General features: G+C 42.9%; 1 protein-coding gene across 1 annotated transcript in view; it reads right to left on the bottom strand.

Annotated features, from left to right (window-relative positions):
• Nucleotides 1–7,921: 7,921 nt before the first annotated feature.
• Nucleotides 7,922–26,272, bottom strand: part of SPG11 (SPG11 vesicle trafficking associated, spatacsin) — a 70,693-nt gene continuing 52,342 nt past the window's right edge. Inside the window, exons 27-41 of the mRNA XM_075858375.1 lie at nucleotides 24,974–25,171; nucleotides 24,694–24,792; nucleotides 24,436–24,601; nucleotides 24,139–24,353; nucleotides 15,110–15,842; nucleotides 14,011–14,144; nucleotides 13,692–13,890; nucleotides 13,466–13,603; nucleotides 13,243–13,376; nucleotides 13,042–13,149; nucleotides 12,780–12,948; nucleotides 12,485–12,573; nucleotides 11,722–11,877; nucleotides 10,517–10,668; nucleotides 7,922–8,684 (exon numbers count right to left, since the gene is read on the bottom strand). Of these exons, the coding sequence (XP_075714490.1) occupies nucleotides 8,504–8,684; nucleotides 10,517–10,668; nucleotides 11,722–11,877; nucleotides 12,485–12,573; nucleotides 12,780–12,948; nucleotides 13,042–13,149; nucleotides 13,243–13,376; nucleotides 13,466–13,603; nucleotides 13,692–13,890; nucleotides 14,011–14,144; nucleotides 15,110–15,842; nucleotides 24,139–24,353; nucleotides 24,436–24,601; nucleotides 24,694–24,792; nucleotides 24,974–25,171 (2,871 nt within the window). The 3' untranslated portion in view covers nucleotides 7,922–8,503. The remainder of the gene's footprint in view (nucleotides 8,685–10,516; nucleotides 10,669–11,721; nucleotides 11,878–12,484; nucleotides 12,574–12,779; nucleotides 12,949–13,041; nucleotides 13,150–13,242; nucleotides 13,377–13,465; nucleotides 13,604–13,691; nucleotides 13,891–14,010; nucleotides 14,145–15,109; nucleotides 15,843–24,138; nucleotides 24,354–24,435; nucleotides 24,602–24,693; nucleotides 24,793–24,973; nucleotides 25,172–26,272) is intronic.

The raw sequence follows: 26,272 nt of genomic DNA, 5'->3' as shown, positions 1-26,272 counted from the left end.
CTACCTATGCAAACTTTATATATACCACATCCATCGACCTCAAGAGCTTGTATTCAAAAATGCTGAAACAGAGGCCAAGCAATTTTTGCCAATCACAAATGTGTTGGATAAAATGAAAAAAAAATTAACCATACCTAGCTCTCTATCTGCTGTTGTGCTGCTAAAAAAAATCTATTTTTTTTTTTAACGAAAATACCATACCGTGTATTGAAATATAACTTAATAATTTATACACACAGCCACCTTCACACAACCCTGCGTTAGTGATTTATAAGCAAAAATTACATTTCATTTCAATGTTGCCGCTAGAATGTGCGCACAAGCAGACCCCTTATGTAAACCAAATATACTCTGCAAAAAACGAAATGTGTTTATTATGAACTCGCCGCACACGTCTGTGCACAGGTGTTAAATAAACGCTAAAACCGCAGGTATGTGCCAAACTATTTTTTTTTTTAATTCAAATTAAAGTGAGGCTAGGGACAGTGGAAGCTATGAGTTTACATACGCCTTAGCCACATTCATTAAAAGTTAGTTGTTTTTTTTTCCATTCTGACATTTTGGCCCACTCCTCCTGACAGGACTGGTGTACCGGAGTCCGGTTTCTAGGCCTCCTGGCTTGTACAGGCTTTTTCTGTTCACTCCATTATTTTTCAATGGGATTGAGGGCAGGGCCTCGTGAGGGCCTCTACATTACCTTCACTTTGTTGTCCTGCCGCAATATCGCCACATAATTTTCCTTCCTCAAAGACCTATTTTGGGATGTGCCCCAGTCTCTCCTGCAGCTCCACAACATGATGCTGCCACACTTGTGCTTCACGCTTGGGATGGAGTTTTTTGGCTTATCAGCCTCCCCCTTTTGCCTTCATAATGATGGTCATCGTGGCCAAACAGTTCCCTTTTTTGTTTCATCAGACCAGAGGACATTTCTCAAAGTAAGATCTTTGTCCCCATGTGCGGATGGTGACCTGTTTTTGGAGTAGTGGCTTCTTCCTTGCTGCACAGCATTTCAGGCCATGTAGATATAGGACACACGGTTTACTATTGCTTTTGTACTGGTTCCTCCAGCATCTTCACAGGTTGTTCTTGGATTGATTTTATTTATTTTTTCGCACCAAAGTACGTTTATCACCACGTTTTCATTTGTTCCTACACCAGATTTTGATTTATTTTCATGGGTGAAAGACTTTTTGGGTGGAAGCTCAAGTGGAGAAAATACTTCTAAATGAATGCAGATGTAAAAAATTGAGGTTGGAGGATGAAGACATGCCGCTTTTGAGAACTATGGGTAGATTATTGGAGGGAAGTAGAATATCAGGTGAGGGTCCCTTTACAGATTTGACCCTACCCTTGACAACAAAATCCCCCCCCCCCATGAGTGGTGATACACTGATTGACATGTTCCTTAGGCTGGATTCACACAAGCGTGTTCGGTCCATGATAATTGGTCCGTATATCGGCCGCATTTCCCGGACCGAACACACTGCGGGGAGCTTATCTATAATGCTAAGTGTCCCCGCAGAACTACTGTCCCGTACTGAAAACCTGATTACAGTACGGGACAGTTTTTCCGCAGTGACACCTAGCGTCTTAGATAACTATGATGTTAGGAGCCCGGCTCCCTGCAGTGTGTTTGGTCCGGGAAATGCGGCCGACATACGGACCGTATATCACGGTCTGAACACGCTCGTGTGAATCCGGCCTTAAGGTGGCTTTTGAGCATTTGACCCGAATGCAGTATGGTGGGGATGTTAAGGATATTACCCCTCCGGAATTAGAGTTCCTACGGCTCTTGCAGAATGATGAATCATTAAATCATTAGACAAGGGATGTAATATGGTTGTCATGGATGGACAGGCGTGTGTTTGTATGTGCATTGACAACCGCAATTGTTATGAAATATTGCCCACAAATCCAACTAAAGCCTATCAAGATGAGCTTAAAGAGAACCTTTCACCTGCCCATACATGTGTCTTCACAAACACTCTGTCTCACGTAAAATAATTCTTCTAACCTCCTCCGTTATTTACATATCCGTGCCGTTATATTTGGCGCCCGATATGTAAATTAGCCCCTGAACTGTCAATGGGGCGTTTCTATCTAACTAATTGGCAATGGGGCGTGGTCTCTTTGCTCTGACCCTGTCCAATCAGCTAATAACAGTGTCAGGATGGCTTGCACTGTGCTTCCTCCCGCGAGAACACACACTTAATGTGAATGACATGGGAACGAATACTCCGATTCGGCACAGTGACTGACAGAGTTTTAGACAAATAGGGATGATGCATAAACATCCCAGGATGACGGAAATATAATCAGTCCAATGAGGGGCTGGGAATCATGAAGGGTGAGGAAGTAAACCTGTCGGTGATTGGCCATGGGACAGCCGTACCTCTGGAAGGGGAGTGTCTTACTGATACACAAAAAGATGCGGAAATGAAGCGCTCGCTGCCACTGCCAAACACCATTGAGTCAGATTACATATACTCCTGACGTCTCTCTGACGAACCGAGAATAGGGTGAAATGCGTAGGAGGTGGAGTTGCTCACTGCACTCAGAATTTAATTTAGGTAGATTAGGTATCTGACTTTGAGATAGTTTATCAGATCTGAATGCAGACCTGATAATAGATAGGACAGATATAATGCACAGTAGTACTACAAGACTAAGCATGCTAGGCTGGAATGCTGTCCACAAAGCCGTGATATATACCGCTGCCTCTTTGATACTTGATGATTGTATGTCAGTAATGTTTTCACTACAGAACATGTGATGTTCCATATTTTACTCAAGCTTAATAAAAGCTAAGTTTTATAAATAATACTTCCTCTATATTATACTATAATTGGAAGTAACTAACGGGAACCAGCCCGCCAGTTGACATCTGGGAACGTTATATAGTTATTAGAGGGAACATTATAGCTTATGGTCACCGGAAAAAAAAGGAAGTGAATAAAAATTATATTCAGGCCATGGAAAATCTGAGAAATAACTACTCCTCTTTTCAGAAAGATTCTGGGGAAGATAACAAGACTCGACGGATCTCAGCCAAACAAAGTTTTGACTTACAACAGACTTTACAGACAGAAATTCGGCAGAAGTCTTTAAATTTGGGAATAAATCGGGGAGGCTTCTGGCTAACCCGGCGAGGGGAAGGAAACCGATTCATCATATTCATAGTTTGAAAGATGAGACAGGGATTACTCATAAAGATCCGAAAGAAATAGTGCAAATATTCCAGTACTTAAAGATTTATTTGACAGGGTAATGGCAGGAGACCAAGTTTCTCCGTCTAATAACGTTGCATATATGAAAGAGTTGCCCAAACCGGGGAAATATTTAGAACAGCCAGATTCCTAGACCAATTTCACTGATTAATCTGGATCTTAAAATACTGTCCAAACTGATGGCAGATCGATTAGCATTATTGTTGCCTAAATTGATAGGGAATCATCAAGTAGGATTTGTTAAAGAGGCTCTGTCACCAGATTTTGCAACCCCTATCTCCTATTGCAGCTGATCGGCGCTGCAATGTAGATAAGAGTAACGTTTTTTTTTAAAACGAGCATTTTTGGCCAAGTTATGACCATTTTTATATTTATGCAAATGAGGCTTTCTTAAGTACAACTGGGCGTGTTTAAAGTTAAGTACAAGTGGGCGTGTATTATGTGCGTACATCTGGGCGTTTTTACTTCTTTTACTAGCTGGGCGTTGTGAATAGAAGTGGATGATGCTGACGAATCAGCATCATCCACTTCTCTTCGTTAACACCCAACTTCTGGCAGTGCACAGACACACAGCGTGTTCTCGAGAGATCACGCTGTGACGTCACTTCCTGCCCCAGGTCCTGCATCGTGTCGGACGAGCGAGGACACATCGGCACCAGGCGACAGAGGCTACATCGACTTACCTGCAAACGCCGATGCTGCTGCAGAATCAACTGTCGCCTGGTGCCGATGTGTCCTCGCTCGTCCGACACGATGCAGGACCTGGGGCAGGAAGTGACGTCACAGCGTGATCTCTCGAGAACACGCTGTGTGTCTGTGCACTGCCAGAAGTTGGGTGTTAACGAAGAGAAGTGGATGATGCTGATTCGTCAGCATCATCCACTTCTATTCACAACGCCCAGCTAGTAAAAGAAGTAAAAACGCCCAGATGTACGCACATAATACACGCCCACTTGGACATAACTTTAAACACGCCCAGTTGTACTTAGGAGCCTCATTTGCATAAACATAAAAATGGTCATAACTTGGCCAAAAATGCTCGTTTTTGAAAAAAACAAAACGTTACTCTTATCTACATTGCAGCGCCGATCTGCTGCAATAGGAGATAGGGGTTGCAAAATCTGGTGACAGAGCCTCTTTAAATGTCGTTCAGCAGTTACCAATATACGAACAGTTTTAGCAGTTCAGGATAGGTTATTACTGAAGAAGGTGAGGGAATCTTCAGCACTACTGGCTATTGATGCTGAAAAAGCATTCGATAATGTAAATTGGGAATGGCTGTGGGTAGTGTTGGATCATATGGGAATTCAGGGGCAATTCAGGACTTTTTTTTATCCGCTCTGTACACAACGTCCTCTGCTAAGGTGAGCGCTCCGGGATTTTTGTCAGATCAGATACGCCGGCACAAGGGCACATGTCAGGGATGTCCATTGTCGCTATTATTGTTTCATATAGCGCTGGAACCATTGGCGCTCTTCTTGATCACATCAGACACATATAGGGGTATAAGGGTGGGAGACATGGATCTTAAGTTAACATCCTATTGGATAGGAGGAACACATTTTTTTTTCCCAATACAGCATTGGCTCAGGCGCTGGCAGAATCTTGGGATTTGGGGTCTCTGTTGCACACGCAATAGAAGTTTCTTCCAGCAATAACTAAGCAGAGTCTTCTCATTCGAGATACCGTGGCATCATGGAAGGCGGTCAGAAAATTATATCATTTGCCTATGTATATCTCAAAATATTTACCTTTGTGGGGAAATCCAGCATTCTCGCAGGGGGGTGAAAATAAAATGTATAAGGAATGGAAGAGTAAGCGGATTTGGAAACTGGGGGATATATTGGAATTGTCGGAGGGGCGGTTATGCAAGGACTTGTTGGGGGGCCGGAGGTTTTGATAATTTGTTGGGACATAAAGATGATGCGGAATCCTTATCTTTTCTGTATGGCAAAATTAGAGAAGTAATGTTGGTAAAGATTCAAACCATCTCTTTAAACATTGGGAAAAGGAATTACAAGACACAGACTACTCATAACATTCTTCAGGGATTAGATAAAGTTAGAAAATCCATTGTGAATGAACAGTGGAGAGAAATGCAATACAGAAGAGCACATATAGCCACTTATGACTTTGATATTCCATATAAAGATGCACCAGCACATTATTTCAGAAAGTGTTTTAAACGTGATTTGCCGAAAGCAGATCTCTTGCATGGCCTGTGGCATTGCCCTCATATCCAACCAGTATTGTTGGAAGTACAGACATTAATTGCAGATGTGTGGGAGGAGCGTATTCCTCTCTTACCCCTTTATTATATATTTCATTATATCCCTCATAGCTCCGATATGAGATCACGAGGTTTAATGTCAAAGAAGGGGATACATATCGCTCTTCAGGTGGCTAAAAAATTTATAGTGAGACATTGGTTGCAACCGCAAATTCCAACGCTGGCAGAAATAAAGGGCACAACAAACACCTAATGGTTTTGGATAAAATTGATGCAGAAAATGTAAAGATACAAATACGGAAAGGTTTTAGAAGGAAATGGAGACCGTTTGTAGGACAGATTTTGGATGATACCGAGATTGACATTAGGAGCTCCACACACGAGCGTGTTCAGTCCGTGATATATGGTCCGTACGTCGGTCGCATTTCCCGGACTGAACACACTGCAGGGAGCCGGGCTCCTAGCATCATAGTTATCTATGACACTAGGTGTCACTGCTTCGCCGCAGGACAACTGTCCCGTACTGAAAGCATGATTACAGTATGGAACAGTTTTCCCGCAGCGAGGCAGTGACACCTAGTGTCATAGATAACTATGATGCTAGGAGCCCGGCTCCCTGCAGTGTGTTCAGTCCGGGAAATGCGACCGACGTACGGATTGTATATCACGGACTGAACACGCTCATGTGAATCTGGCCTAATGAGTACATTTAAATACACAGCCTGGTATAATAAAGAAGATTTAAGTGGAACACTGGGTAGGTTACGGATTTCTGACTTAGGATCTCGGACGACGGGCAATGAGTGAAGGTGTACAGGATGGGGGGGGGGGGGGGAGAGTTTATTCCACATGCTATGGACAGATGCAGGTGCAAAGTGTTTTATGTTATAACAGAATTGGAGGAAAAATTGACAAAGAATGAGGGCACAGAGTTGCTTCTATGTACATGTACTCTTTGAAATATTAACACTGTAAACAATGCAATGTGAGACATGATATCCTGTATGTGACATGGAATGTTATTTCTATACTCTGTACCTTAATAAAAAATAAAAAAAAAGATGGTTAAAAAAATAAAATAGTGCGATAACTCTCCACGTCAGCAATGTACACCTCTTAGGAAACATCCGTCATAAAAGAGATGTAGAAACGCTTTAGGTGTTTTGTCAAATGATAGCGGTGTTTGTACCCACGTGGCTATTAGTCCAGGCAGGGACAATTACATATGCGGATAACCGATGGTGGGATACGTTAGAACAAGAATAGTTTAGTGTGGTATTTGTTATAACAGTTGCTCACTAGTGGCAATCCACCTCATTTTTCTCTGCCTGGTTAGCCTAAACTTTTTAGGGAATATATTGGCTAGCTTAGCCCAGTTTTTAGGGATTAATTATAATATTAGATATTTTAGCGTTCTAATTAAGGCATTGTTTGTGTCTTCCAGTCTAGAGGTGTTTTGATTTGCTATAGATATTGTTTCTGTAAGTTTTATAGAATTCAGGGAGTAGGCTAGAAAATATAGCTAATAGGATGAACAGCACTCTTCTCCAGGACCCAAAGCCAAGACTTCAATTACCCTGTATTTGTCACTGGACTGTTTCCACACAAAGCCCAACGCCTTCTATCAGCAGAGCAGATGCAAAAGCTCCGCAGCCTCCCAACCAGACTGTTTTATTCCTTAGTTATGGGTCAGAGCAGCCTCCAGCTTCGACAACCATGAACAAAGCAGTGCAGTTCCCCTTAAAGGCATACCACAAGCAGTGATGTGACCCAGTCTGTCCCTCATCAATATTTCCAGAGGACCATGGAGAATCCCTGACGCCAACATAAGTATCATATAAATAAGATTGAAGTCTGATAACGCAACTTCTTTGGGCCAATAAGCAGTATCCTTGAATCTTGGGGAATCAGCACTGCCCTCTTGATATAGTCCTTATTGGAGAAGGATAGACTCGTACATCTCTTCTTGACGGACCTATCCTCTACAGGTGGGTGGGTAGTAATTAAATAGGATGTCCACATTTGCATTCAGTTTTCTTATATTGCTCTAATGTATGTAAAATAATGTAAAAAACAAATAAACGAAGCAACTCTGCAAATTGTGTGGATTTCAACTCATTTGATTTTGTCCTAAAAATGCTATGCAACCGTGTCTCTATGGTAACAGACTACTAAAACGGTGTAGTCTGATCCTGCAGCCATACTCCCCCTTCATCTGTCTAGTACCACATACAATTTAGTAGAATAGAGTATAACTGCAGGATCAGACTACACAGCGGTTTGTAGTCTGTAACTACGAAGACGCAGAGGTTTACATACGAGCCATAGAAGTCCTTCCTCTGACGATATCAGTCGTATTATAGGTTTGTAAAATAAAGCCCAAGTCATGAAACGGTTATGAACAAGTAATCATGACAAATAACAATTATAAATTCAGTCAGAAAAAGAACAAACATTAATCAAGTTTTAATAAATTGGAAAATTAGGCTTTGCTTCAGACTTTTTTTTTGCATAAGCCACACGTTTATTTTTTTATGGGTCAAAAACATTTACAATTCGGGCAACGTACATAAGTCAAGTGGAATAACAGAGAACAAAATATTGTGTCATTGTTTTATAATCTGCGGCAAACTAGAAACGGAAGAGAAGGGGTGTACTCTGAATAAGTGGGGGTAAGGCAAGCGGGAGGGATGAGCGGTTGTCCCACATTAGGTACCTGCTTCCGCTATTGAGATTGAATTCCATTTTAGCCAATAGATTAGGTAGATCAATAAACAGCTAAAATCTTATGTTAACAGCTCTTAGTGCAAAATCGAGATAAAGTGTCATACAGTGGCAGCATATACAGATGGTTCTATTAGTCTAGTAAAATATAAAAAAAAGCTTCAAGTCCCCATGACTTCTGAAAACAGTACACACATTTCTTTAAATCCACAATGAGTCACTAGATACAGCTGTAACACCACGTTTCTGCTTGACAAAAAGTGGTAGAAAGTAACCGATATAAAAATTGCTGCTTCAGCCGGTATCTCTAGTGCCGCGTCCTTTATCGTGACAGCATATCTGTCAGACAGCAACGTGTCTGCGAGTCTCTCATCAGGACATCCGTGATCTCATAGAACTGGTTTTCAATAGCTAATTTATAACGTGTGTTAATGTCCTCACAATAACTGATCACTCGCTTCAGGTTCTGTAATCCAGTGGCTCCAGGTGGGTTCAGTTTGCACCTGAAATTAGACACGATCGGATGTAGATTATGAGCAGATAATTTAGCAATGGTTTATACAATCGTGAAGAAAATTAGTTGTACTAAATATCACTGATGAATTAATCTGATTTCCTATACTTTCAAGGATATTCCGGTTTCAGCAGATAAAGCTTATTGATTGTATAATAAAAAGTTCTACAATTCTCGAATTTGTTTTCAAAATCTCTGCTTGCTGTCCTTGAATGGGATCCTGCATTGTTTACTTCAATGGGATAAGGATTTATTCACATCACGTTTGAACACTATGTTCGGTGTATGCGCCAAAAACGCACACGGCGCAATGCCGAACGTGTCTTTAATACCCCATTGATCCAACGTATGGCAGAGGATTGTTCTTTTTTCATGCATTGGGGAGTTATGCACCAGCATTTTTTTAATTAATTTTTTTACTGTATGAAATAATGTCGTTGACTACGCTATTCAGTAGAGGCATCCAGTAAAAATATAAATTTTCCTACAACGGGACTATGGGCGACATATGCCACTGTATGCCCATACAGTGGCATACGTCGGAGCCTTCCGTTGGAGGAATACATCAAATACTCCCGACGTATAGCTCAGACAGGATGTAAAATCTGCTTGTTACAGGAGAAAAGGTCTGATAACTGTACTGTAACATACCATGCACCTCACCACAGGACAGGAACACAACTGATGTGCATCCCCTGGACCTAAAAACGAAGGTTCCCCTTGTGGGATAGGAAGACGTGATCTTGAAAAGCATTAGGAAGTGATAGAGAAAGTACAGAATGAAAAGTTATATGTGTTTCTAATATAATGAATTGGCTTTATTTGCTGAAACCGTAATACTCCTTTAAAGGGATTGTCTCATCTGAACAACTCTTTTTCATACATGCTAGGGCATATATACAGAATAGAATGGGGTCTCTATCACATGCCAGAGAGGAGAGCGTCTGCAAATAACAGCATCACACTCTACGACACAACACAGCCTTGTAATGTACGGTCATCCATTAATTTGAATGAACGCCGTGTAATACTACCCCTCCCCAGTAGTGGCTGCTGCAGGGAAAATAGTTGCAGCAGAAAGCTTCCTTTGGCAATAACAACTGGTATTAGAGAAGCAGGACCCAACCCACAGCGATCATCTGATCTCCAGGGTGGTTTTCTTCCAGGAGGGGCACACAGCTTAGCAGGTACTCTCATTGATAGTAGAAGAAAATTGGTACATGTAAATTGGCCATTCATTTTATATCCCTGTAAAATACAAGCCAACACTTTGTAGAATACACTGTGTAGACTGGAATACTTCAGAATTGTGTATGCAGCTATGGATGAAAATGGGCTGTATATGGTAAAATAAGTCTACATATTCTTTAACTCCACTGTACAATTCACACTGTCTATACACAGTTTAATTGTTTTATTACAAATATTTCTATGTCTGTTTCTTTGCAGCTACTCATCGTTTTCGGCAACGTTTGTTAGCTCATGTTGCCTAATAAGAACTTGTTTCTGTCTGGGTGACCACCACGTCATGCCGAGGAGATCCATGTACTATACATCTGCTCAGATGCTACATCCCTTTTTCTCACGGAATAGAACGTAGAAGAACAAAGCATTATGCAGTTTGAGAATGAAAAACAAGTAAGACAGGTGGGAAAACGTGTAGAAACAAGAAAAAGCGTAAGTTCCGTAGCGTGCTGTGATATCCATTCATTACATCACTTCGATATGACCCAATAAGTATTCTCTGCATCTCCATTATTCTTCTATAAAGTACTTCTAGCAGCCGCACCCCATTCCCTTCATCTTAACCTGCGGTCTTACTTGTTTGACAACTGCTCAAACACTCCACTGCTGAGAAGCTGACGCTGCTTGAACTCTTCCATGTACTGAAAGTCTCCTCCAATAATCACTTTGTTATATATGATGTCTGGCCAGTCTGGCTGCAGGTCATATGCTTCAGTAACAATAACAGCCTAAGAAAAAGGTGAGAACATTGGGAGAATAAATAAATATTAAGGTTTATGATATGCACATTAAAAAACAACAAAAATGTTTAGAGTCTGAGCGTACAAGCATTGGTCAGACCATGATGCCAAGCACTTAATAAATGAATATTAAATTGTATATGAAATAAAAATTTTAACACAATATTTATTTTCTAGCTAGGTGAAACGGGTGGTCTCGCTACAGATACTGATGTACGAGATTGGAGCCCCCTTAGTGATCGGTTTGGGCAACCATAGGCATACAGCTGAATTTGCTGGGGGAAGTCGAAGCCAGCCAGACATTTCACCTGCAGGTGAATAACCAGCCATGTAAGGCCAAATTCACACAAACAAGTGCAAACTCGGACGTGAAAAACTGCAATTTTACACGGTTTCCCATAGACTTGAGTCTATCGAGGGATCCATGAAAACAGAAGAAAATAGGACATGTTCTATTTTTCAACAGACCCTTCACATGGTCCGTTCAATCAACGGCCATGTGAACGGCCCCATTGAAATACATGCGTCTGCGTGAAGGCCGTTGGATTAACGACCGGCACATGGAGGTATTCTACGTTCGTGTGAATCTGGCCTAACACACATCCCAGGTCCACCAGGGTAATCCAATTGAATCCTATGGGCAACGCCTCCACTTTTCCTTTGCACTAATTTTGATAAAATTCTGAGACTCGGGTAATTTCAATGGTCCAGTGCCATATCCAGCACATCTGACATGAAATCCAAAATCTCATAGGGTCAGAAGCCAATAACCTGGCAGTGATAACCAATCATCACACTCCTCTGATGGACTTGAACGTTGAGGGCACATTCGCAAATATTCATATACAGGACCAGCATCCATGCATATGGCCAGTGGAATGGTTTTATCACCTACTTAAACAGGAATCCTGGGCCATTGAGACGGTCTCAAACAATTTTATATAAACATATAAAACACAAAACTGCGGGATAAAAACAGAACGGTCTTGGGATATATGTAAATCAGAACTTGCCCAACACATAAAAATCATGTGCACACACCTGGTAAAATCTTGGCAGTGCCAATATTGGATCCATCAAGTTCTCTCTTTCCAAGTTAATAAGCTTTGTTTGATGGCCATTATTTAACAGATGAAGTTGAAGGGTCAAAAGACGGGTGAGACGGGCACAGCGTAGTGACTGGCGAACACAAGAATCCTGTATAGAGCGAGGGAAGCCAGAATATGATGGGAATAGCCCAGTTTTCTTTCTAACATGTTCACAGTTCCATATTTTAAAGAATGGCAATTTGCACTTTTCTATTAGACTTTATAAGGAGAGCAAGAATTTCTGCACACAGTGAATAGAACTAACGCTCCCCTCACTTCTACCATCTAGTGTGGCCAATTACATTATGGGTAGGACGGCGGGGTCACTCAGCTGTCCTGATCCTCTTTGAACACAACCGCCTCACTTTCCCTTCACACTGCACAGCTCACCTTTTCTTAGCCGTTTCCCTGCTGCTTTGATCCTCTCCCTCCATTCCCATTATCTTTAGGTCCACTCAGATGTTGAACTACTTCTGTTACAAACTAAGAAGCTGAACCCCACTTTACCTAACCATTTTATTTCTTATATCCCCCCGGATTCATTATATACAGGTGGGTGTGAAGGGAGGACAGAGCCTATGACAGCATTGGGCAACATGAAGAAAAGGAAAGGGTGAACTATGGCATAGTCTATATTTAGAAGAATACGGGAAGCTAAGGAGCATTATATGAGAAAAGAACCGGTCACCAGACCAACAACCCGGTTCTCCTCTTACCTTAGAATAACTCTCTGCAGCATCGATCAGCAGGGTGAGCGCCTTCATAATAGAAGATCGGAGCTCTCCCAGGTCAGACATCCAATATTCTGCAGGACATAACACATGACATTTTTTTGGTACTCCGCATAAGAATATGACTGTGCATGTAACTCAGAAGAAAGAAAACCCTTTTATTATTATTGAACTACTATTTGTTATTACCCAGTATTTGTATCGCCATCAACATTTTCCACAGCCTTGTATACAGTATTCACTTCCAGCAACGTGGTATATAAAATCACGGACCACTTACCCCAAGGTCTGGACTGGATTAATCGGAGCTGGATTTTTGCGGCATGCTCGTGGTTGTGGCCAATGTCCCGGTGCAGACTGAAACAGAGTGCAGTCATGTTGTGCTTCTCACTGTCACCTGGATGACAGCGCTTAATATATTCCAAGAGTGCCGTCTGCAATCCACCTTTCTAAACGCAAGCCGTAGTTAAGATGAAACCGCAAATCAGCATTTACTCCAAATTATCACGTGATAGTCTAACACCACCGAACGCCATACTCACTGTATCAAGCTGCTTCCTCAGCAGAACTTCAAAGTGTTGGTTTTTGTGTAAAATATCAAAGACGTAAACCATGTCATTATATCTACCAATCCCTGACAGGAGTCTCACCTAAAAGGGCAATAAAACAAAAGAAAACCACGAATAAAGTCAATACGATCAACGGAGACAGGAAAAAATAAATAAATAATTAAACCGGCATACCATGAGGCTGTATTCCTGATTGGGAGCCAAATGCATCTCTGTCAGGTGGCGACATGCTTGTAGGACACGACGTATCCCTTCTAGGTGACATGTCAAACTAAAGCAATCATGAGCAGAGATCAGGATTTCAATTACTAAAGCAAAAAAAAAAAAAAAAATGTAATGGGATCTCAGGATAAGGCAAAAATATTAAATATATAATATATGAATTCTAGGTACTGACTGCAATGAAGTTCGGTAAGTGGAACAGTCTCCAGGTTATCCAGTAAATATAACCCCACCAGAGTTGGATCAGGACACAGCTTTGCAAGTTGAAGAAAGTTGGATCTTTTCTCAGAAAAATTATATACCTCAGACTGGCCTGCAAATATCAATAGACGTATAATGATGACGGACCACCTCGCATGACCCCGTCCTTCTCAACACAGTCCCTTCAATCCAGCACTAACCTCCTTCCTTGTGTAGTGTCCTCCATATCTTCAGGCTCCCCTCAGCTACAATCTGGGCCACAGTCTCTGGGGAAAGCCCATGTGAAGTGATAACTGCCTGTGCTCGGTCACAAAGCTCAGGGCGATGACTGGACAGCAAGGTACGCAGAACTTCACTTGGATCTCTAGATGATACTTCTGAGTAAGAACATCCAAGATCCTAAAATATAATATCAACAGGCAAAAACTGAATATTAGTCGCAATTATGAAAATGTCGAAAGAAAACGGCTGTCTCTTCCATTTATCATTTTAATAAAACACTTACAAGCTGTCACATACCTGACTCAGCTCATACATACACAGCAGCTGTCTACAAAAGGTCTTTCCATGTGTACAAGCATCTTTCAGGACCTCCAGATATGTGACAACAAAGTTGTTGGGGGTCTCAGGAGTTGTGGAATCTACACTGGATGCTGGAGACCAAAAAAAAAAAAAGTGAAAGTCAGTTAAAACCATATGCAGGACTATAGGGTAAAATCAGATCATTTACCATATGGGAGACCACCCAAACTAAAGCTAATCTCATAGGCAGCCCCTTTATGGACATAGCCAGAGCGGATGGATGGACGAAATGTGAAAATAACTTATGAGGACTTTATTTGACGGAGTCAGGCATGTAATCCTCTCTAACAACCACCAATCAGTTAATGCCCAAGGTTAACAAATGACGTTGGGGGTGATCACTATTAAAATAATTAGTAGACATGTTTTACTAAATTAAGGGTCGTGTTAGATACAAAAGTATGTTTGGTGGTTAAAGAGGCTCTGTCACCAGATTATAAGTGCCCTATCTCCTACATAATCTGATTGGCGCTGTAATGTAGATGACAGCAGTGGTTTTTATTTTGAAAAACGATCATTTTTGAGCAAGTTATGAGCTAGTTTAGATTTATGCTAATGGGTTTCTCAATGGACAACTGGGCGTGTTTTTACTTTTGACCAACTGGGTGTTGTACAGAGGCGTGTATGACGCTGACCAATCAGTGACCAATCAGTGTCATACACTTCTCATTGTTCCAGCCCAGCATGATCCACAGTACAGTGTGATTGTGCAGTGAAAGAAGATTGGCTGGAACAATGGGAAGTGCAGGACACTGATTGGTCACCGATTGGTCAGCCTCATACACTCCTCTGTACAACACCCAGTTGGTAAAAAATAAAAACACGCCCAGTTGTCCATTGAGAAACTCATTAGCATAAATCTAAACTAGCTCATAACTTGCTCAAAAATGATCGGTTTTCAAAATAAAAACCACTGCTGTTATCTACATTACAGCGCCAATCAGATTATGTAGGAGATAGGGCACTTATAATCTGGTGACAGAGCCTCTTTAAATTCTCCTTGTAATTTAAAATATAGCCAGTTCTTTACACTCACAGCTTTGCAATCTTTTTCTCCGCTTCCAGGTATTTTCCTGTGCATCTATGCCCTCCGTTATGATATTCTGAATATCAGGATGCAGTTGATGTATTGTCATTTCCCCAGACGCCAGAGCTCTGCAGCTCAGCACGAGCCTTACATCCCGATGGGAGAGCTGGAAGTACCTGCATACACGGCTGGCTTCATGTACCTTACTGTCATCTAGTAGTCGGTCTATGAGAGAACACAGGACCCGGGAGTGTGCACTTTCACTCAACCCTGTAGTTATACCATGTAGAGGTGGAAGACTGGCGATTTCTAGAAGTTTAGACATGTTAAGTGCGGGCAGTCCAGAAAATGAAAACTCTAAGGAAAAACTAGTAAAAGCAGACAGAGACGGCAGTAGCCGAGATCCACCAGTTTTATTTAAGATCTCCCGCTCAATGCGATACTTCCAGATCTTTTGTTCTAATTCTTCTAAAGTTCTCAGTGACGAACTTTCATCAAGAGAAAGCCAATGCCCTGCAAGTGTGAACAACAGCTCTTGCTCTGCCAGTGTCTCCATTTGCTCTACTATTAGGGTGCTAGTGGCAGCGTGCTGGGGGGACTGAGATTGAAAAAAGTTGGATGCTACAAGAGGGGACAGCTGGTTGGTGCAAAAAGTGACATGACACTTCCGCCAATACTGCGCCCGGCTCTGTGGGCACTCCCATTGCTTATTCTCTCGTAGAAGGCCTTGGTCTTGTAGCACCTATACAAAAGAAATAAATAACTCAAGAACCATGTAAGCATTTGATAAACATCAAGACATATTGAAGGGGAGTTTCACCCAAGTCAGAAGATATCATTGTGGGTAGCTCAGGTCCACACAGAACCCAAAATTCTTCAGTGCTGCTCTGAGATTTTAGTCACTCAGAATCTTTAACATAATTCATATGGAATTTTTCACAGTACTTCAGATACAGCGCACGGGTGTACACAGAAATCATTGGGCCCAATTGCAATATTCGGAAGGGGCCCCAATACCCACTAAGAGCTCTGCCAAATGTACTATGCCTTTATTAAAGTCTAACATTCAATTTTTAGGTCCAAACCTATGTACTGATTAATCTCATAATATATTTGTAAATGGAGCTAAGCTTTTCTGATATAATTCTAGCTGCCTGCAGCCACCACTAGAGGGAGCTAACTACATATGGCTTTAAACAACTAATAGCATGGAGACCGAGACAAACACGTCCCCAAAGTAGAATCTAACAAGAAGCTAATAATGCTGGTTATACAAACAAGATTTTTGTACCGTAAAGTCTAATTCTCGTTTAATTCAGTGAGGGACACAGCACGTGTAAAGGCTCCTGCCACTAGGAGGTGACACTAGATAGGAAAGAGTCCTGGCTCCACCCTGTTTGGTAGTGCTAGTCCCACAGACACTGGCTAATTCAGTTTGTACGGAAGCAGTAGGAGAAAAAAAAACGAACATGTCCACGGTCCCGGGAGAAAACTTAAGAAAACTGTCAGATCAACATACCCTAGGCCTGGAACAAACAAAGATAAGAGGGCAGGATCTGTGTTCTCCAATGGATTGAAGAAAAAATAGATTTTACGGTGGGTATAAAAAAAACTTGTTGTTTTCTCGTTAAAAATCATTGGGGGACACAGCACCATTGGATGTCCCAAAGGGTGCGAAGAAAAAAAAAGTAAAAGTACAACCACGAGACCCGTCCAACACACAGCTAACTACAACACTCTGCTACCCAGACTGGCATGAGCAGAGGCCAAGAATGAATTTGGTAAAACTTAGTGAAAATGTGCACAAAACCAAGGAAGCAGCCTTGCAGACCTGATAAACTGAAGCGTGATGCTTGACTGACAAGCAGGCACCAACAGCCCTTGTAGAATGGGCGATAACCCCAAGGAGAGGAACTTTACCCTTAGACCAATAGGTTTCCGAAATCACAGACCGGATCCAACACGCAATATCGGCCTTGGATGCTGCCAAACCCTTGTGTAGCCCTTCAGGAAAAAAAAAAAAAGAATTGGAGCGACGAAAACCACTCAGTCGCAGCCAGACAGAATTGGACTGCTCTTACCAAATCAAGGCAATGCAAAGCACACTCCCTTGGATGAGATGGGTTTGGCAAAAAAAAAGATAGAACAATCTCTTTATTGATTTGAAAGTCAGAGACTGCCCTTGGTAGGAAGGACAGAACATGTTGGAACACCACCTTATCCGTATGGATGACCATTAAGGGAACTTGCAGGACAAGGCAGCAAGTTTCGAAACCCTCCTGATGGAGGCAACAGTCACCAGAAAAGCTACCTTTAAGAAACAAAGACGCAACATAATAAAGATCTCTCAAAGATTCGAAAGGAGCCACATGAAGACCCCCGAGGACCAAATTAAGATCCCAAGGCTCAAAAAGTTCTCTGAAAAAGAATGGAAAAAGACCTGACCCCTCAGAAAGATAAGCAAAGTCCCTGTTCAAAGGTCTGACTACAGGAAGGGCGAAACTCTATATTTAGAACATTTCACAGGATGGAAATTACTCCGTTCACACCAGCGAAAATAAGCCTTCCATGTACGATGGTACATCTTGGCTGACAGGTTTTCTGACCTTCAACATTGTCTGGATAAAACAGGATCATAGAGACCCTGGGCACTCAGAACCTGTTTCAACAACCGCACCGTTAAACGCATCCGTGAAGTTTTATAGTGGATCACGTGTCCATGGCCACGTGGGTCAGTACCTTGTGGTTGAGATAGAACGCAAAAGATATCCCCGGTCCGGGTAGTCCCATCTCTGCCACAGTTAATGAAATACTTCTGGATGAGGAGATCACTCTCTGGATCTAGTCTCTCTCTCAACTGAGAAAATCTGTGGCCCCATTGTCCACTCTTGGTATGTGGACCGCTGGAATATGCTGCTCCGCCCACAGTAGGATTTGAGTGGACACCAACAGAGTCACCCAACTCCTGGTGCCACCCCATAAATCAGATAAGCAACCGCCGTGGAGTTGTCGGTCTGCATACTGACCGGACAATCCTGAAGAAGAAAAGTCCAATGGGAGAGGTCTAGAAAAATTGCCTCATTTCCAGAAAGTTGATTTCTACAGACGTCTATTCCTGCAAACAAGAGCCCTTTACCATGTGGAAACCATAAACTGCACCCCACCTACAGACTGGGATCCATTAAGATGACCAGCCACTGGAGGGGAGGAAACCACTGACCCATCGTGATGGCCGGTATGTTCTCCCACAATCTCTTGATGCGGACTCGAGAAGACAGGAGAATCAACTTGTCCAGTGAGTCCCGAAACAGGTCCCAGCGCAAGAGCATCGCCCCTTGGAGTGGAATTGTTCATACGGAACTGCCTCGAAGGTCGAAACCATCCTGCCCAACACCCACATGCAAAATTGCAAAGACAAAGGAGTGTCCTGGCAAAGAAAAGCCCCCTTGGCTCGATTCTTGGCTACCTTGTCTACAGGAAGGACTCTGGCTGCCGTGGTATTAAGGGTCATTCCCAAAAATTCCATGCTCTGAGTTGTGACCAATGAGGATTTCTCCTCGTTGATGATTCACCAGAACCTCTTCAATGTGTCTAGAGAAATGCAGAGACTGTCTTCTCTGGAGGGGGCCTTCACCAAGAGGTTAACAAGGTGAGAGATGACAGCGACTCCCCCACCCCCGGCGAGGTAAATAAGCGACATGTGTCTCACCAGGACCTTGGGGAAGACCCAAAGAGACGTGGTAAACCCAAAACGGAGGGCAACAAATTACAAATTGTGGGGAACCCACCTCGAAACAAAGGAAACACTGGTGGGTCCTTGCAATGGGGATATGGAGGTAGGCATCGCGTATGTCGATGGAAAAGAGCAAATCTCCCTGTTGCAGCGATGCGACCAATGACATTAATGATTCTATGCATAACCTACAAATGCGAACAAATCAGTCCAACCTCCCCATGCCCAGTATTGGATGAAGAGATCACAGTCCCCAAAAAGGATAGAAGAGATTCAAGTAGAAACCCTGAAAACGTACCGACTGAGGAACTAGGACAATAACTTTCCGTATGAGAGACAAACAGTGCGGTACAAAGGAGTAGCACAATCCAGTGAGCGAAGCGAAGTCGATACAAAAAATAAACTTTTAGGAGAAAGCTTTAAGAACTCTATCTTGTATCCAGTCGAAACTACCTCCCTAACCCAGGTGTCATTCACATGAGCGAGAGAGGAAAGAAGCCAGCCACCCACTTAGACCTCCAACACAAGTGGTGAAACACCTTCATGTTGAAGATGTCTTTGCAGGGAGGGGATTCTGTGCCCTGGATGCCAGGCAAGTCTGGGCTTGAAGGATGGACGCCTGTAGTCGTTAAGATCGCTCATCCTCCTGTCTGGTCTGAAAAATAAAAAATAAACTCCTAGAGGAATCACTGAGAAAAGGCTGCATACGGTGGGGACGATTCGGAGACAAAGGAAAGCTCTTACTGCCAGAAGCCTCAGAAATAACCTTAGACGTATCCCAAAAACCTGCCACCAACAAAAGGAAGGCCAACCAGGGCTCTCTTAGAAGTCAGATAGGCTGCCCTAGATTTCAGCCAAATAGAGCGCTGAATGGCATTCGAATTAACAGATGCCCGGGCATTGAAAATATTGAATTTGTGAATCTCCTGAGAGGCAAGCTCAGCTAAATCCTGATGTGGCACTTGTGCTAATATACTGTGGTGCCGCAGCTTCCCCACACCGAACAGTCTTTACTCACCCAGGCAGATGCAAAAGCCAGGCGCAAAGCGGACCCTGTGGCCATAAAAGTGGACTTAGCTTGGGACCATTTTGAGCTCAGGTCCTCCTGAAGAGGAAACAGTATCTGCGAGTTTTGAAACAGCAAGACATCTGTCAGGATGTTTCCACTCCTTGAATAGAATCTCCTCAAATTTACTATGGTTTGGGAAACAGTCCCGGAGTCGCTGATGCTGTAAGAGTGCCTCTTCCTGAGAAGTGAAGAGGAGGGTCATACTTTACATAAAAAGCTGTCTCTGAAAGAACGTATTAACGCCTGCATGACCGCTGTCAATTGCGATTCCTGTTCACATCTGCATTGGAGGCTCTGTTAGGGGCCTCCGTCACAGATTCCGCTAAAAACAAGAAAAAACTATAGTGCAGCATGCTGCGCCATTTTGGGTAAGACCACGAACCCCCCGCCAGAACCCACTGAACTTCCGGCATTTTCATTGTTCTGCTCCTCTGACAGAGCAAATCGACAAAATGCCTTATTTTTAATTTGAGTCAGAGGATACATAATGGAAATAGACTGATCTATTCTGAAAGCAACATCACCATTGAAAACTCTAATGGGAGACCCCTTGAAAAGAGCCTGATGAGGAATGGGACCTGTCTCTGGCACTTCTGCGGCTTTTATGGGATCTACCGTAGAAGGTAGACTAAGCATTGTCCCAAGGAAGGAAGGAGAGCCCATAAGCTCTGCCGCAATCTGGGAAGGTAAATGCTCTAGAGGCTGAACCATGGACTTGGATAGTCTGGTAATGTCCCTAGGGCCTGAGCAAAAGACATTGCCCATTTAGGGGTGCCACATCCTGAGGGGGGGCTCTGAGGGGTCCTAGATTGCAAGCACTTAGGGCAGAATGGGGTAGACTGGCCGCATGAAAACCTTATATTTAAAACCGCCATAGGTATAGTATGAAGATATGTGTACCTGTATAGGCTACTTGGTAGTATCCTCCCGAGGACGAGAAGAAAACAAACAGCAACATCTGAGGGAAAGTCAATCCCTGGGGAAGTTGCACCAAAACAACAATAATGCCAAAAGTTTGGCCTACCAGATCCTTGGAGCTGTGTACCCCTGTAGACCAAAGCAGGAGAAGATGGTTCCAGAAGACAAACTTAATAGCAGAGACCAAGTCCCCGGCTCGTTTGAAAATGGTGCCAGCTCAAGGAGATCACAGTCCTCTTTAAAGAGGCTCTGTCACCAGATTCTCAAATCCCTATCTCCTATTGCATGTGATCGGCGCTGCAATGTAGAGAACAGTAACGTTTTTTTTTTTGGTTTTTTTTTAAAACGTTCATTTTTGGCCAAGTTATGAGCTATTTTATATATATATATGCAAATGAGGTTTGAAATGGACAACTGGGCGTTTTTTTGTCGTTATGTCCAACTGGGCGTGTATTGTGTTTTTAACTGGGCGTGTTTACGTGTATGACGCTGACCAATCAGTGACCAGTCAGCATCATACACTCCTCTACATTGATTTACACAGCAGCGATGTGCAGCCACATACACAGAGATTAACGTTAATCAAGTGTCCTGATAATGAATACACATGAAATCCAGCCTGGACGTCATGTGTATTCATTATCAGGACACTTCTGAATCTTTTCTGTGAGATTTCCAGCAAGGGAAACGAAATCTCGTTTATCTCCGAAATCTCGCGAGATTTCGTTTCCCATGCTAGAAATCTCAAAGAAAAGATTCAGAAGTGTCAGGATTCTGAATACACATGACGTCCAGGCTGGATTTCATATGTATTCATTATCAGGACACTTGATTAACGTTAATCTCTGTGTATGTGGCTGCACATCGCTGCTGTGTAAATAAATGTAGAGGAGTGTATGATGCTGACTGGTCACTGATTGGTCAGCGTCATACACAAACACGCCCAGTTAAAAACACAATACACGCCCAGTTGGACATAACGACAAAAAAACGCCCAGTTGTCCATTTCAAACCTCATTTGCATATATATATAAAATAGCTCATAACTTGGCCAAAAATGAACGTTTTTAAAAAAAATAAATAAACGTTAGTTATCTACATTGCAGCGCCGATCACATGCAATAGGAGATAGGGATTTCAGAATCTGGTGACAGAGCCTCTTTAACATCCCAGAAAAAAGTGGGACATAGAATAAGATTAAAAACACAAAAAAAGCCATACTCACAAATTGGGCAGGTATAAGCCCAGCAGGACGCAGACAGGTCACAAATGCTGCTGAAGGAGAGTGCTCAGGTGTGTTAAATAATAATATTTATATCCTTGCCCCACACCCGCTTGCCTTGAGGGGAGTAGTGTGTGGGGCATGGATATAAATGTGTAGTGCAGAAAATAAATACGGTGTGTAATAAACAAGTGATAATAATGTATCCGGAATATAGGGGGCAGTAGTGCATAAGAGTCAGAACTATGAGTGATACATAGGGAGTGAGTGCAGTGTGTAAGACACGGAGGGATAGTGTGCGAGTAGTGAGGCACAGCATATACTGCCGAATAGCAGCCTATTAATAGCGCCCATGCTATCAGAGCGGGCTGCCCTGCATGCAATGCCAACCACCAGCACACCATGCCCTCCCAGCATTATAAGACCCGGCTGCGTCCTGAAAAAAAGTATATCATGTAAATATACATGAAAAATCATGGAGTACTGGTTGTGATTTTGGCCAAAAAACCACTAAGCTCGCTACCCTCCTCACAGGTCCCCACTCTTGCGAGTCCCATGTCTTAGACACTGCACTCTCTCACTATGTATAACTCATAGTTCTGACCCCTATGCACTACTGCCCCCTATATTCCAGATATATTATTATCACTTGTGTATCACACACCGTATTTATTTTCTGCACTACACATTTATATCCATGCCCCACACACCACTCCCCTCAAGGCTAGTGGGAGTGGCTATTATTATTGAACACACCTGAGCACTCTCCTTCAGCAGCATTTGTGACCTGTCTGCGTCCTGCTGGGCTTATACCAGCCCAATTTGTGAGTATGGCCATTTTTGTCTCTTTAAACATCCGCCCCGCCCCCAGGAAAACCTCCCTCCAATTAACCTCTGATGCGGAGGAGGGAAATAATAGGTAAAAAATTAACATGCGACAGGCAGGAAGAGATTGCAACCTAGGCCTGGAAAGATCCGGGGACTAAGGGCTCATTCAGGCGAGCGTATATGTAGTCCGTGCGACAGATGTTAAAACAACGGCGTCACACGGACTCATGTATTTCAATGAGGCCATTCACACGATCGTTGTTTCAACGGAGCGTGTGAAGGGTCAGTGAAAAAACGTGACAAGTCCTATTTTACTGCGTGTCACGCATCCCCCTATATACTCCAGTCTATGGGGGATCCGTGACAACGCATCTCACACGAGTGCACCTCGGATGTGAAAAACATTAGTCTGAATGTAGCCTAAATCTGGAAGTCAGGCCAAAGCGCTGGTGGGACCGTTGGCTCAAAAACGTAGCAAACATGTGCCCTACCCACCAATGCCAGCGAACATGAAAATGTGCCAAAGGAGTACAAAAAAGTGAAAAAAAATAAAAGTGCCAATTTCTTCGAAATGTCCAAAAAATAAATCTTACTCCCAAAGCCTAGCCCCTCTAGATGGTGTAGATGGGGTTTGGAGAGTGAATCGGTAATACCCAACTCACCCTCCGGAGGCTTCGGGTGCACACAGGGTCACCTCATCAGTAACCTTACACGTATAGCGGGTTTATTGGCACCAAATAACATTGGCATAAAATAACAATTTACTGGTAGGTCACCAACGGAGAGGAAAATTCAGTGCAGATGACTGCCTGGTTTACCTGCACAGGCAGGGGGTTGACTAGGCTGAGAAAAGCAGGGCAGCCCACCTATCTGCAGCTAAGGAGAGAACAAAAAGAAATAAAACTAATATAAAAAAATTAGTAGCAGACCTGAGTATCTAATCACATCGGCCTCCTATGGATATTAAACTAAAAACTAAAATTAGCCAGTGTCTGCGGGGAGGTTATGGCCTCTTTCCTTCTTAGTGTCGACTCCTTAAGACAGGGTCCTATAACCATGGTACGGAGTCCCCCCCCCCAATGATATTAATGGGAAAAGTCTAATTTTCAGCTCAACATAATGGTCAACATCTTTGAGATATCTGCCTAAGGTATAGTTTGCTGGCTTAACATGTAAAAGAAAATGGCATGTGAGAGTCCTATATAAGAGAGATTACAACAAATAGGATGCTGAGAATATAAGCATTCCAGATACGCTCTTAAATTTACCTCTTCAATAACCAGGTTGTCAGTGGGCAAATCTGCTAGTTCGGCTACTTGATGGGCCACAGTGAAGTGACCGCCTTCTAGCAGAATTTGCAGCAGTCTCTGGCATTCCGCCTGTAATGCTGTAGGGCTATAGTCCCTTAAAAGCTGCTTGCTAATGACAATAGGATGACCTTCCAGGATTTGAGAGAGGCTGCTCAGTTTGTGCATATCCATACCTACAAGATGAAACCGTTATATTACGTCTTCAGGAACACTGGATTTAACAACTATGTTACACATATAACGTATAACATTTACCGCCACATAAATTCTGGCTGTCGCAGTCACAGAGAAGCTGCAAAACGTTCTGCAACTCATATGGAGTCTGGCTCTGGAGAAGGAGAAACTGCAGAAGATGAGAAGCACGGGCCTGAAGCCACGAGACAGGAATCGGAGCAGTGGAGGAGCAATCCATAGGCTGGAGCTGTAAGATGGGGTTTATTTTATATACTATCCACCAACGCAAGACATAAAGCGTGGAGTATCGCACATATATAGAAAGAACAGATTACTCACACGGCTCTGGAAATCCACTACTTTATGCTTGGCCTGTGTGTAATTCTTGTGTTGCAGACAGAGCTCATACATCTCAAGCAAGTTCAGCAAAGGGCAGTCCTAGAAGACAGCAAACGGAGCAGCGTGAACGTAGAGCACAATTTATACATTTCCCCTGATATGGTCTTTTATTCTGGCTATTAACATTTTTTTTGGCCCTGGTTTATAATGTCGTCGTCCCCCCCTCTCCGCCTTTACATTTTCTAACCTTTCCAAATGCATATCTCCCATCACTAAATACCTCCAGAAATATGCTGAAGGCTTTTCGCAGGGTGCTACTGTCCGTCCGTGCCAGGAGTATGTCCCAAATCTGCACAAGATCTTCCAGGCTCCACTCATGATCTATGGAAGCAGACACGGTGTGCGTGATCTCTGTATATGCGGCACCATCCACAGAAGTTACGATCCAGGCACATAGACAGGTGATGCGGTCTGTATCCTGAATACAAAAAGAAAAAGCATTTAAAGAGTTTCATCTAGTTATAATAAAAGCTGATGTTCTAATGTAACAATGACTTCTCTGGTAAGTCCTAAGCATAGATGCAGTATGTGTACATGCAGTATAGCCACAGAAGAGCAGTAGTCTATTAAAACGTCACTTTTATTGGTGCACTACCAATAAAATAACTACTGAACCGATGTTAAACAGAGTATAAGTTGCGGATAGGTGAGGGTATAGATGCCAGACTGAATTGTTCCTCTTTCACTAACATGTAACCCATTGGTTAGGGCATAATAAACGTAATACACGCAGAGGACAAGATGAGGGTTATACACACACCCGCAAAGATCAAGGGGTGAGAGTGGCTTTTGGAGGATTCCTCCCCCATTTACTTCTGGCTGATACAAAAGTATCCAGGTTGGTGTGACAATGAGCGATAATCACCACAGGGTTTAGTAACCGCCTGGCTGTAGAAATAATTACGTGAGGGTCTGTTGTGTACAATGAATGTGACCCTATAGTTATTCTAGGGGTAAGCCAAGTGATGACCCTGAAAAGGAAGTCTCAGAAGGCCTTATACTGTCCCTTATCCGTTTCCTCCCATAGAGGGATTCATGAGGGGATATTAATTGGTAAGGAGAGTGCTCGGAGTGTGGCCTAGCAGCATGACCTGTGATCAACACGATCTTGATGCCGTTGATCTGTTCCAGCAGTAATAGGAGGGACAGTAGAATGCATGTAGAAAAAGCATTCCAGAGGTTAATAAAATGACAGAAAAAAACTAATTTAATATATTTCTCAAAGAGAAACCCACATTCTAAGGCTTATGGACATCAAAAGCGGACCTCTGCTTATTAAGCAGAGCGGAGAGGAACTGCAGAGAGTAGGGGACTCGGCACGACGAGGTAGTGGTCACACCCAAAGACCCCTCTGCCACATAAAAAGACACCACTATTATAAATGGCATATGGTAGGCGGGGGTCCCGTTACACATTTTGCTTTGGGGATCAGTAGTATCAAGTTATGTCTCTGTGGCCCAATCATCATCTGAATGAACGCCGTGTAATACCTGCTGTTCTAGGGCTACTCAAACCTTGC

The sequence above is a fragment of the Rhinoderma darwinii genome, chromosome 3 (assembly GCF_050947455.1).
Source record: "Rhinoderma darwinii isolate aRhiDar2 chromosome 3, aRhiDar2.hap1, whole genome shotgun sequence".
Lineage (NCBI taxonomy): Eukaryota > Metazoa > Chordata > Amphibia > Anura > Rhinodermatidae > Rhinoderma > Rhinoderma darwinii.
The sequence above is the reverse complement of the archived record's forward strand: the minus strand, read 5'-3'. Positions and strand labels throughout refer to the sequence as shown.